The sequence below is a fragment of the Accipiter gentilis genome, chromosome 6, assembly GCF_929443795.1.
Source record: "Accipiter gentilis chromosome 6, bAccGen1.1, whole genome shotgun sequence".
Taxonomy (NCBI): domain Eukaryota; kingdom Metazoa; phylum Chordata; class Aves; order Accipitriformes; family Accipitridae; genus Astur; species Astur gentilis.
In genome coordinates, this window is record NC_064885.1 from 44,745,819 (window position 1) to 44,759,387 (window position 13,569).

The window sequence follows — 13,569 nt, forward strand, 5'->3', positions numbered from 1 at the left end:
TTGAACACTAAATTGTGACCTAGGTCAGAAATTTGCGGTTTTTTCCTTGCAAAAAGTTGTTAGAAGAGATACAGTGAAACACTCTTAGACATTAAAAAGTTCCACATGAAAAAAAAGCTCTCAGATGGCTCATACGCTTTAGAAGTATTGCATCTTTTCTTACATCAGCAGTTCCCAACCATAAGGAAGCCAAGCTCCTGCCCCACTCTGCCACCCCCCCACCCCCCACTTTTGTTTTTCTTTTGTGGCATATATGTTCTTATTCAAGGCTTGGGTAGAACAGAACTGACATTAGAACAGAACTTGCATGAGTGTTTTAAAAAACAGGTGAGGATAAAGGAGTAGGAAAGAGGTGCAAACTAAGAGCAATACAGAACAGGCAGAATTGCTTCAAAGGGTGGATTTTTAAGGGTAGTTCTCAAGTTGTTCAGCCTCCCCAAACTTGGGAATATCATTCACTATTGACTGAATTGCTTCACTGTCTGAAGGCTCACTTCTATCCCCAATTACTTACACCTCTTAGATTGCATGGCACATGCTGGAAGATGATGAGGGCTGCATTTATGTGCAGAGTATCAGGGCTTTACAAGTTTTTAATGCTGACTTCCAGGCCATTCTAATCAGTCCCTTACTTTCTCTGAAATACATTTCTGAAGTTAATTGTCAGTGTGCTTAGTTTCTGCACCATAATAATTCACAGACAGATTTTAATTATACCAGCCATTATTACTTAGACTTTCAGAGGGTCTTACTTTTATAATGAACATGTTATTTAGAATTGTTAGAATTCAGTAGAAACATTTAACTATCCTGAACTGCTGACACCATTGCATTTTTAGACATTACCCAATCTTTAATATTCATTATATTATTTTGCATGTAGGTACACATTATTACCATTTGATTCAAACCCTGGCCCTGGAACTCCCCCAACATTATGCACTGTCAAGGGGGGATAAGCAGAGTTGTTTGTTTTTCTATTTAAAACTTCTCCATTCCTTGATTACTGACCTGTCAAGGAAAACACTTGTCAGACCCATCACTTTCTTCCGGTTGCTTTTTTACTGGATTATTCCAGCCCTCGAGCCCCCCTCCAACAAATGGAAGCTTAGTTTCCCCATTGAGGGCAAGTTTTAATTCCTGTCCTCTTTTGGCTCCTTTTTTTGAGTAGTTTGTTCTCATTAAGCAATGAAAGGTTTGGTGCAAGCTTGTTTTGCAAGGAGCTATTCGTACTGGTCATACAAATAATATTTTGATAACTGCCAATGATGCCTGAGCTGTTTTATGCAGAGGGATGATATGTCAGAGGTCCCATGAAATACTTTTAACTTCAGACACTAGTTACAACTACTTATTAGAAGAAATTTTTTTCAACTAGGCAATCAAGTATGAACCGCTTTAAAGCACGAACATCCTGTTCTCGAAGACAGGCAGAGACTGAAGTTAGATCAATAGACTTCACATGAGCAAAAAAACCCCGGGAGTCAGCTGTTCATGGTGTATGGTGAGAAAATGGTGCTACTTCATGTGGATAATGTACTAGGTCATAGCCCAAAGAAAAATCCGTATTTTAGCTTTTCCTGTGGGTTTGGAGAGGCCATACCTTTGGAGACAGAAGATTGATCCAGCAAGTTTTAATGAAGTATGCAAGTTCTACTTAGAAATGCTAAGAGACACTTAACCTTCCAAAGTATTTCTAATAATAAAGTGCTATTCCTGCTTTAATCTTCATTTTCATTCTCACTGGCAACAGCAACTGACAAACTGTATCTGTGCCACAAGGGACGTATAGCAAGGGGAGTATCGCTACGATGTTTACTACCAAGGCCTGCTGAAATAAAATTTACATTAATACCATCAGGAAATTTAGAAAATGGAACAGGATTTTTTTTTTAAATGTACAGTGTATTTGTGACGGAAACAGAATACTCTTTGCTCCACACACTTCCTCTGTATAGCACGGAGGATAGCAGGTGAGAAATTGGTAAGAGTGTAATTTTACTTTTTCCCATTGCAGCAAATACTACAACCAGAGTTACATATGGCATAGGTTATAAAATTTACTTCAGTTCATGGTTCTGGATCTCCTCAGGTTTTGGGGTGCCTGAAATACAGTTATGAATAAACACACTCAAAACATACGAACAGCAGGAACCTATTTTAAGAAACATCTTTCAGTTTAGTAAATTTTCAGAAATCAGTTTTCACATTTAGACTTAGACATAAGCAAGCTGAAGTGGAATTTTACATGGTGAAAAAATAGTAATACATTATTTGTTGTAAACGCCATGGATTGCTGGTGGCAGTGGAGATGAAGGTGAATCATTCTTTCATTGTTATCCTTTTACCATGCCTCATTCTGCAAAATAAACTTTCTCTGCTCTTAGCCAGTCCCAGAGAATTGATTTCCATTGCCAGATTGAGGCAAGGAGGGTGTAGCTGCATTGTGTATTAGGTGAGAAATAACAAAAATGGAAACACCTCACCTGTCATCACCTCAGTCCGGGATTTGGTGTTTTCTGACTTCCAGAACACAGGCTCACAGACTGCAGCTCTAAAGGTGTTGGCAGGTAGGCAGGAAATATTAATAGCACTCTGGTCCTCCTTCCCTCTCCCCCATACAAATTACAGGTACAGACCCAGACTGATTCCAACTTCTCAAACTAAAAGTGAACAAAAATTAAGGTTTTCTATGTAACTTAGTTCTCCTGCATATAGTACTGACGAGTGCAGCACTTTGTACTGTGGTACACAGCACAACGTAGGTTAATGTTTACCAAGGGATCTTGACAGTTGCATGTCCTGGATATTTAAAAATACTTTAACCTTAGTAATAAATGTAGAATAGTACACAATGAAGGTAAGTAATGCAAAAGTTCAATAAATTCCTTTTGATACTTAAAGTGGAAAACATGTTTATTAACATACTTTCAAGCTTTCCTTATTCAAGGCCATATAAAAAAAATCTCTGCATTTTGAGTATACGTATGTTTTTACTTTCTACATAGTTACAGAGGTATTATATAGCATTTTTTTCATGATACACTGGTAAGTACTGAGTTCTGTTAAACAGTTATAAGCACTTGTTTTCAAATTCGGTACTTGAAAAGAACAATTTTTTATATACATAGTTTAGCAGACTAATGCAGCATAAAATGCTCTTTAGTAAGAGGTATACGAGTTGAGGATCAATAGAATACTTACCTAAAATTATTTTTCTATGTGGAACAAAACCTCTGTTTTGATCACACGCTCCCCTCGCCCCAACTCCCCCATCATCGCTGGAAACCAGACTACCTCGTAGTAGCAAGTAGGGATAATTAATGTGTTTATGGTGGATCTTACCTTGTGAATTGCTCAAAACTAAACATATGTTCTAAGTTTCCTTATCCTAGGAATTGCTTAGTGGAACTGCTTAAACTCAGATACCGTGGCAAACTCCAAAGGATTATTTGGAATTGCTGCTTTGAGATAAAAGTGGAATTTCTTCTGCTTTGTTCTGATAACCAGCTTATAGAATATTGATCTGTTCTACATTTTTCTTTCAGTAGTGGTGACAGTTTTTAGGAAAACTCTATACACACATGCAAATACATTTTTTGTTGGGCTTGAGGGGTAACACATACCATACATGTAATAAATATTGCTATCAGTATGACCCAGTTGTAGCTACAAAATGGAAAAAAAATTACTTCCAGGTAAATCCCATTTCAGCAAGATACATTTAGAGTCTGTGTGATGTTTCTATTGATATAAACTATTAACATTATTCATTAGCATTGTGAAGTCCAGTTAAACTGTTCATTTTGAGAAGACAGAACGTGTGACAGTACCTGAATCAAAAATAAATCTATCTGTAAAGATTTAACCATAGTACTACTACATGAACTGCTGCTCCTATTGAAGAAACCAAATAGATTACAGATTAAAATATATTCCCTACATAAAGGTTTGTAAAGTATAGCCTTAAGAACTCTTTTGTTCATATACTATTCAGCATTAGTAGTCTCAAACAGTATTTGCCACTCTGTACTCCCTTTCATCATTGGGCTGTAGTTGAACCACTACACTTTCTTCGTTTATTCCATTTTCTGCATCACTGCTATCAATATTGTCATTGTCATCTTCCTCATATTCTGAGGACTCGGTCATGTTCTGATGGGAATGTGATTCTGACAAAGCCCCGAATGACTGAGTACTAACTGAGGCTAACGGTCTAAGCAAAGGAGTATTTTCAGATACTTCATTCTCTTCTTGACTACTGTCTGTTTCAGAGTCAGAGTCCCCCTGAGAAGGGACTACTTTCTGCTTACATACAGGACATGTTTTTTTTGTTTTTGTCAGCCACGGGTCCACACACTTGCAGTGATATGCTGTTAGAAAACAAAATACAAGTATATCATTATCTAAGTGAAAAGTTTAAGAAAACCTGCTAAACTGTATTTATGTTTAGTAACACAGGCAAATTTTACAATTTCACTCATACAGAGAACATCAGTCAGAAGTCTGTTGGCCATGTAGACTGTCCGTCCTTATGTACAAAACACCTAAGAGTTAGGATCTTGGATATATGCAATAAATACCTATTTCCTCTATGAATTAATCTGAGAGCAGTCCTGCAATGGGCCACATTTGACAAAATAAATTTAAAAGCTTCTTGAGGAATTATACCCATCTTGCAGCAGACACGCCCACTACCATTATCCTCATAATGCCTCTAACCTCCAATTTGTATCAAAGCACCTTGTTATTTAATAAAATTACTGCATGATTCTGCAGATTTTAAAGTAGGTCTACAAATGGCACTGCAAATATGCTGGCCTTGTTTAAAAAGATGTGTTTGAAAGTGTCTGTGTAATGGTATTAAAAACTTAGCTCTGCTTATTAGCAGAGACTTCTATCTGGCAAAGAGCTAAGTATTTACAAGGGCAAGCATGTTGTGTTTAGTACCTGTTCAAGCACGTTAGTAGCATGTTCTTCATGAGAACTGACGGTGGTGTTTTGGGGTTTGTTGTTGTTTTTTTACTTGTCAGCAATCTTTGATATTGGTGATCAAGTTTAGTTAACTTTGCAGTCCCTAGCTGGGACAGATGCTATGGATCTGTTCTTTCTCTTCTGAAAACTCTTTGTTTGTCAGCCCATTTTGAAATTGTTTATGACTGAGGGTCTACAAAGCTCAGTGTCATCTGCTGTGTTCACTGTGGACATGAGACTGTAACATCAGTTGCCTCTTTTCTTATATCGTGATGTGGTATTTGCTGTTGCAGTGCCTGGTCAAAGCAGGAATTTAATGAGAAAAAGCTAGGTAAAACTGCACCCAGCTAAAATGTCTGTAATATAGTTAATGGACTGGGAGGTAGAGTCTCAAGCTAGGAAGGATGAATCCTATCTTTCTTGATAGATTTTACACAGCTTTTATAAAAAAAATGTTTCAATTTAGAGAGGCTCTTGGGCCTAGGCCTCTTCCAGATTTCTAGATATAAGCTCTTAAAATGCTTCTTGTACTTGCATGCAGTTAAGAGCAGTCTTGTCTTGTGGACAGGTATATATGTGACTACTAGATAAACCTTTTACAGTGGGCAGTATTTGAGAAAGACTGTTCAGACAGTGCACAACTTGTCACAGTAAAAATATTCCACTAATTTTTTGCACTGAGAACACTGACTTCCAAGTATAGTCAAGGCAGTGGTCTATATAGCTTCAGGCTCCGGGACAGACTATATCCCTTCATCTCTCTATGTCACTAATAGCTGAATTACATTTTATGGTTTAATTGTCTTGGAGAAAGCAAAAGCCTTTTTTTGTGTTTTAAAACGTAAAAACTAACTCTGGAATGTGTTTCCCTATTAAATACCAAGATTAAGGGGACAGCATCAGATTTTCTTTCATGTGGACACCCAAATTAAAATGCAAAGTGGGAATGTTAGCCTTTTTGCTTTTAAAAAGAGAAAAAAGTTTGCTCTTGTCTCAATTTGTATATACGCTCCTGCATATTAGCAAAAATAAATTTTTATAAATCAATCAATAAACATATTCACTGTGGGGTTTAGACATGGTGTTTTAGAGAGCTGTTTTAATACAAATACCAAACCTAAAATACGGCTGCTTACCATGAGAACATGGAAGGATTCTGAGCTTGTCTCCATCCTCATATTCATCCAGACAAATGGCACATACATCATATTCATCTCCTGCAGCACATAATTGAGAATCAGTTTAACTTTAAAAGATTTGCAACAGACCTTCTCAAACACACACATACAGGTTCTCTTGGTTAGTTTCACAGGTTGAAGAAACTATTACTCTTTCTTGTCCATGCAAGGGGCAGGTTCTCTGAAGCTATATAGTTGACTGCTATGTTTCTCTCATGAGGACTACAGCTTATCCACTTTCCCTTCAGGTTAATAAAAATGTGTTAGACTGTGTGAAGTGCTGTCTCTGTAATATTCTATCATTCTTATTAAAAGATAAAAGGATTTAAAATACAGGATTCATGATTATGTAGGTATTAATAAGTTATTGAGAAAACTTAGGCAGAAAAATAGCAACAAAGACAACTGGGTAAAAAAGCAGATTAATAATCAAGAATGATAGTCTAGTCACAGGAGGAAGTTTATGTTATTTTGTAATTCAAACCTCACAAATAAGATATACATTACTGACAGTATTGACATTATGTACACTGTTGTGATACATTATATGACCAAAATATAAACACTTTTTAGAAGTCAATGTATTCTTCTTTCACATGGTCATCAATCCAAATGGTTCTTTCCAATTTCCTGGAAGATGCTGGCCCTCTAAAGTTTGCAGTTAAACCAGCAGCTTATGTCCTTCCTGTGGTTTAACCCCAGCTGGCAGCTCAGCCCCACACAGCCGCTCACTCACTCCCCTCCAGTGGGATGGGGGAGAGAATCAGAAGGGTAAAAGTAAGAAAACTTGTGGGTTGAGATAAAGACAGTTTAATACGTAAAGCAAAAGCCTCGCTTGCAAGCAAAGCAAAACAAGGCATTCACATTCACTCACCACTTCCCATGGGCAGGCAGGTATTCAGCCATCCCCAGGAAAGCAGAGCTCCATCACATGTAACAGTGACTTGGCAAGACAAACACCATCACTCTGAACGTCCCCCCTTGCTCCTTCGTCCCCCAGCTTTTATTGCTGGGCACGACATTGCTGGGATGCCTCTCCGGTTAGTTGGGGCACCTGTCCTGGCTGACCCCCCTCCCAGTTCCTTGTGCAGCCCCAGCTGCTGGCTGGCAGGGCAGGGCGAGGAGCAGAACAGCACTTGGTGCTGTGCGAGCACTGCTCAGCCATAACTAACACATCCCCGTGTTACCAACACTGTTTCCAGCAAACCCGAAAGGTAGCCCCATACCAGCTACTATGAAGAAAATTAACTCTATGCCAACCAAAACCAGTACAGTCCTTTTCACAGATGAAGTTACTGTAAAGTTGTAAAATACCACAATTTTCAGTGTTGACTTTTTCCTCCTAACCTATGCGTCATTGAATATTTATATACAACATTTATATAGACTTCTTGTCCTGTCACTAGACACCACTGGGAAGAGCGTGCCTCCATTTTTTGCACCCTGCCTTAGCTATTTATACGCATTGGAGAGATCCCTGAGCCTTCTCTTCCCCACGCTGAACAGTCCCAGCTCTCTCACCCTCTCCTCATAGGAAATATGCTCCAGTCCACTAATCTTCATGTTCTCTCACTGGACTCTCTCCAGTAGCTCCATGTCTCTGTGTCCAGTTCTGGGCTTCCCAGTACAGGAGAGAGCTGACATTATTCTTATTCCATCTTTTGTTTCCTTAGCTTCAGAAACTTAAGTCCAACAGCCTTCAGCCTTACCAACATCTAGTACAACTGCTGGAGCTAGAAAGCTTCAGGAAATTCAGCAGAACTTATTCTACAAACGTGTATATTCACAATGTGCATGCATGTGTGTTTCTCAAGATAGCTAAAGGCACTTGCTCTTTAGCCTCATTTTTCAAAGGTGGCACGATATCCTGAATAACAACAATTCTTGCAGATCTCTTAGTTTCATACATATGTAATGCTTTTCATGGTTATACAGCAGGTATTTTTGTTGGCAAAGGGGTGGAGAAACCAGTGAAGAGAACAGCCTAGAGATGTTGGCAAAAGACGAAACAGTAGAAAGCAGAACAAAGCAGTGAGAGAACAAATACAAATCCATGGTATGTTTCTTAAATTTAAACCACCTCCCTCAACGCATATGCATTCGAAGACATCTCTCCCTCTGGGTGAAGACAGAAAGTCTTGAACCTTTGGGTGCCTTCCTTGCCCATGTGAATCTAGGATTCTCCTCTGTGAAGCATATACAAGCTCAACAGAAGGGGGAGAGAGAAGGACCCTTCCCAGAGTGGCCCACAACTTAAGTTAGGTCACATAATGAATGATAAGCTATGTAAATAAAGAGAAAACAGGATCAAATATAGCATGGCCCTAGTAAATGTAGACAATGCCTTTGCAAACTGATTTCTAGAAATATGACATCTTATCTATGTGCACTTTGGTATAATATTCAGTGAAGTTCTATGTGTGAAAATGATTGCTCCTTGTCAGTAAGATTAGCAAGGATTAGTAGATGGACCTGAATAAATGGAAGTTGCTACTGGTGGTATTGGAAGAAGTTCATTAGGCTGAAGGAGAGTTAATTGGTATTGTCTTTTTACAACACTGCTTTGGAATAATACTGATACAAAAACAAGGAGTGTATCAATTACACATATACAAGATGATTAAGTAGGCATCATCAGGAAGGTAACTGGGATAGCACAGAAAAATCTGTAAATCTGGAATAATGGTACATGAATGAAATTCAATACTATAGCATGCAAGTGCATCCATTTAGGGATTATGTCCTTGCGGATTTTTAGCTGAGATTTCATCAGTTATAAAAAAAAATTGAGAAGAAACAGAGTATACTGACCACTACAGTGTTCCTAATGTGATACAACTGGGAAAAATAAAAATGCAACAGTAGGAAGCATCAAGAGTAGTCTTCCCAGAAGCAGTAAGTACTGTTCAGTAGTCTGTATCATGGCCACCCGTATCTTCAAAAGATTCATTCAAACAGAAACAAAGTATATTATGAGCACATAACAGAGAAACTATCATGCAAGAAAAAAAAATAGCCTGATAATTTTAATCTAACAATCTGAAGGCTGAAAGGAGATTTAGCTTTCTCTATAAACACCACAAAGGAGCAATACCATGGACAGAGAGAAGTGGGGCAGGGTGGTGGGGCAGAGAAAAAATAGCTGTCATCTGACCAGGAATCATTAGGTTGGAAGTGAAAAGAAAGCTTGACCACTGGAGCAGTGAGATTCTGAACTAGCCTTTCAGGACCATCAGAAGGTCATCACGGTAAAGGGCCAAACCTACCCCTTTCTCCCAAACTAGTTTTAGGTCAAGGCTTTAGATACATGACACAGGAAATCCCTAAGAGAATAGCATCTGGAAGGAGATGGAAACAGACATCTTAATCCTAGAAGACATTGGAGGAAACTGAACCTAGATCCCCCAATTCCTGTCTAAGGCTGTCAATTACTAGGCTCTATTATTAAAGGTGAGTAGTGCAAAGTACATCTTTAAGAAAAAGAAAAAAAGTAGCTCCATTTCATTTTGTAATAAGCCATATTTCATTATATGCCTTGTGAATACTTAACCTGGTCAAGCCCTGAGAGGTACTTAAGCAGTGAAATGGTCCCTGTCACTGCTTGGGTCCCTTGCTTTGACATGAGCTGGGTTGAGTATTTGCTCAGCTCTGTCAAGGCTGGAAAAGTTCTGGCCATGTGCACAAAGCCACTGTATCTGCAAAAGTTAGTGAACTCTTCTTTCATACACCTCTTGCAACTTGGACACATACAGTGCTGCTACTCACTATTTCCAGATGGTACTTCTCCTATTATGCCATTAGCACTTTATTTAGACAGCTGAAACTTACTGTCTTAACACTGTCCAGTACTGCAACATCTCTTCACAAGCAGCTGCTTGCTAGGGCTGCACACTCTCCTGACCACACAGCATTCCTTAGATGCCCAAAACTACAGTGTACCAGAAAAAAATAATTAGTCTGGCCCAGCCTACCTCTCCCCCTATTAAGTCCTCCCCATCACACGGCTAGAAGCACATGTGCCAGCAGACTAAACTGCAAGCTTTCCTATCACTTGACTAACACATGTTTGGTTAAGGGACTGGGTAGTTACAGGGTCAACTGATCCAATGCGTATTTGTACATCCTATCATAAGAGCAGTCATGTGCTCAACATGCGGTGCTAGAGTGCCTGCATCCTGGTTATACAATTTATGATAAGGAAAGGCAACAATGATAGTGCCTCAGGAAAAAAAGACTATATGGCCCACCTTGCCCAAAGGATGGACACCCCAGATACAGCCTGCAATATCCTGGGCGTGGTCGCAAAGAACTATGTCACTCTCTCTGCATATTTTGGCTAAGTATGTGTAATAGCACTCCTAACCCACTAAGTCTGCCTGTTCCCAACCTGTACTGTCTTCACAGCTGCTTCTTAATTTTCCCGTGCTCAGCAGTTTACATTTTCACCATATTCAGGGCTAGGTAAGATCCTAGGTTTTACCATACAGCAGAGGAGCTAGGGAAGTAAGGAGATGTAGATCCCCATCAGAAAGGGTATGTGCAGAGAAGGTTCACTTGTATATCAAAATACAAGCGGGGAAAAAAGCATACAGCAAGGCAGAGACCCCTCTAAGAGAAATGAAGCCCCTGTGATCTTGTCACCTCAAGGTAAAAGAAAGAAGGGTTGAGACAGCGTATCTTGTTCCCAGTGCTCCTCAGGGCAGCTTTCCCCATCTCCTTCCAACCTCTTCCAGCTCCTTCTAAATTCCACCTAACCTGAGCCCCATCCATCCCACAAGTGTTAGCTCATCAGCCATCCTCACAACTCAATTCTCCACTCCTGTTCCCCACAGTGTCAACTTAATCCTCTCCCAGTAAACTTCTACCAAGTCTTTTCTGAACTGCCCACTGCACTAAAACTTCCTTGCTGCACATCACTGAGATTTGACATTGGAGATGTCAGATTTAAGTCCATAAGACTGACAAGTGCTAGAGCTAGAGTTAACAGCCACAAAAATCTCTCACTTAGTTCACCTTTCAACACACACATCACACACAGTAACTTGTGACACAACACTTTTTAGCACAAATTTAGTTTGGGGTTTTTTTCCCCACAGCAATTCCCATGTTACTTCCCAAAGCACTGTCCAGATTACATACATGAGACTGAGATCAACGGGGGACAAATCAGAGGCACAGTTCACACTCAAGCTTGTTCAAAAGAGTTAATACACAAGTTGTCAAAGTGTTGTTTTGGGGCTAAGGTGGAAATAATGGGGCAGATTTCAATAATGTGTAGCTATAGCAGGCCCACATTTGGGTCATGAGCTTATCCTATGTTATCAAGAAACTTGCAAATGAAGGAAGCAGGCAGATTTTGCATTAGTCAGGGATGTCATTTCAACACAAAAGCTCAAGCAGTAGCAGAGCTTTCCCTTTACTGTAATGAAACTACATGGCAGGAGAGAATTTCTGGAAACTCAGCTCAAAATTTCTTTTGATACCATGCTGCTAAACCCAATGGTTTTCTACAGATGGCAAAAGTAGCTACATTGGGTATTTAGAGTCAGTTTTCAAAGAAAAACTTAGTTTTCATATGCAACTCAGCATGGTTGTTCTGTATCTGTTTAGCACATGTAAGGAGACTAAGTACATCACAGTAGGAAAATTGAGAGCTGTGCACCAGCAACAGAAGAGCTGAGCTTTCCAGGGAAGCTGCAGAAAGCTAACAGAAATAACACTGGTGACTCATCAGTGAGGTAGAGGCACAAAAGATTAATCGCTATCATCAGCTCAGATTTCAAGTATTACATGAAAGTCAGTTTTCGGGGAAAGAGAATCAGCAAAACGAAGTTGTTCAGTGACAGAAAAGAGGCAAAGATGTACTTTTTTTTTGTTTATATGTTCAGAATAAGATCATTAATAAAGCACAAATGCTAAAAATTCAATACAAAGTTCTAAAAAGGAACTTGACCAGGATTTTTCATTAACTGTGTAACAATACACTTTGCTGAGAAAAAAAACCCCAACTTTGTAGATGTTAAAAAAAAATCTTAAGCATTTTTAATTCCAAAACGCAGAAACCTGCCAGACAAATAAATGCAGTATAACAGCTTCTCCCTTTTAGTCTGTAAACAATCTTTAACTCGCATGATTAGTCTTGATCATGTTTGAATACTTCCTCATTAAGAAAAAAAAAATCATAAAAAACAAACTGAAGAATTACAGTAGTAGCCTAATACGATTCCTACATTCATATAGAAATAACTGTAGCTTCAACTTTTAAATAAGGACACGGCTTATATTCCACATTACCAGAATAGAAGGCAAGTGCTCCTCTGCCTTGATTCAGGATTTTTGCAAGCCTTCTTTTTTAGATGTTAATAAAAGTTAGCTAATAACTGAGGCAGCTCATTAACAATAGGGCTGTTTAATTTATCTGAATTTGTGGTTAGCTGCATTATTGGCAGGTACCTTTTGCATCATTCCCATGTCAAAATGTCATTGACTATGTATAAAAAAAATCAAAATCATACATGATTGATTTTTGTAGTGCAGGGAATTATTTTACTATAGAATCCTGTATTGTTGTGCACAGAATTCTCTGAAGTCTACAGCAACTAACATTCTGTAGACTTAAAAATTTTCAGTATAAAGCATGTTCATGGAAATAGTTCTATTCTGGGCTTTTCTAAAGGTGCTGTCAATTTTTTTAAAAATACATACAACACCTGGTGTTGTTTATCTAGAATCTCTGTTCTACAGGATGGAAAATATGGAAGAGGATCTTACACAGGATCATGACTGTCATGTGTTGCTGTTCTGCTAAAACGATATTTTTTTTTTTTTCCTTAAGGACTTCAATATTTCAGAAGTACTACACAAAAAAATTGAAACTTGACATCTATTAGAGATGAAAACAGAAGAAACATACAGCATGTGAAGGGCTATCCACTGTGGTACTAACTATATATTTGGAAGGTAGTAAGGGAAGGCTACTTGCATACAATTCTTTTCTTGCCTCATTCACAAGGCTTGCTTTTGTATTCCCTGTGCAACCTAAACTCCCCAAATAAGGAAAGGAATGCAAGATGAGCCCTCTCATTTTTCCAAAATATTGGTTACACTTATTTCTCATATTTTATGGTGACCATGACAGAATTTCTAGCGAATCTATCTTTTACCTGTGCCTAACACTTCCACTTTAAAATAAAAAAAAAACAGAGCAAGAACTTCTAAACTTCCTCCCTTCCAAAGGTATAAAACCAACAAAATATTTTAAATAGTACTCAATTATATAGCAGATACGAAACCAAGGCACATAAGATATCCTTAGGTGAGTTCTTCATGTTATTGAAAGGATTTCTCTATTTGTGGATGTAAGATAGATGCTAAAAACTATCCACACCTATGTAATAATGGACTGACCTCTAATGCA

General features: G+C 38.5%; 1 protein-coding gene across 2 annotated transcripts in view; it reads right to left on the minus strand.

Annotated features, from left to right (window-relative positions):
* Positions 1-2,889: 2,889 nt before the first annotated feature.
* RNF13 (ring finger protein 13) overlaps positions 2,890-13,569 on the minus strand; it is a 46,927-nt gene continuing 36,247 nt past the window's right edge. For both annotated transcript variants that reach the window (XM_049802339.1, XM_049802340.1), the window contains 2 exons: positions 6,111-6,191; positions 2,890-4,373 (listed from right to left, as the gene is read on the minus strand). In XM_049802339.1, the coding sequence (XP_049658296.1) occupies positions 4,009-4,373; positions 6,111-6,191 (446 nt within the window). In that variant the 3' untranslated portion in view covers positions 2,890-4,008. The remainder of the gene's footprint in view (positions 4,374-6,110; positions 6,192-13,569) is intronic.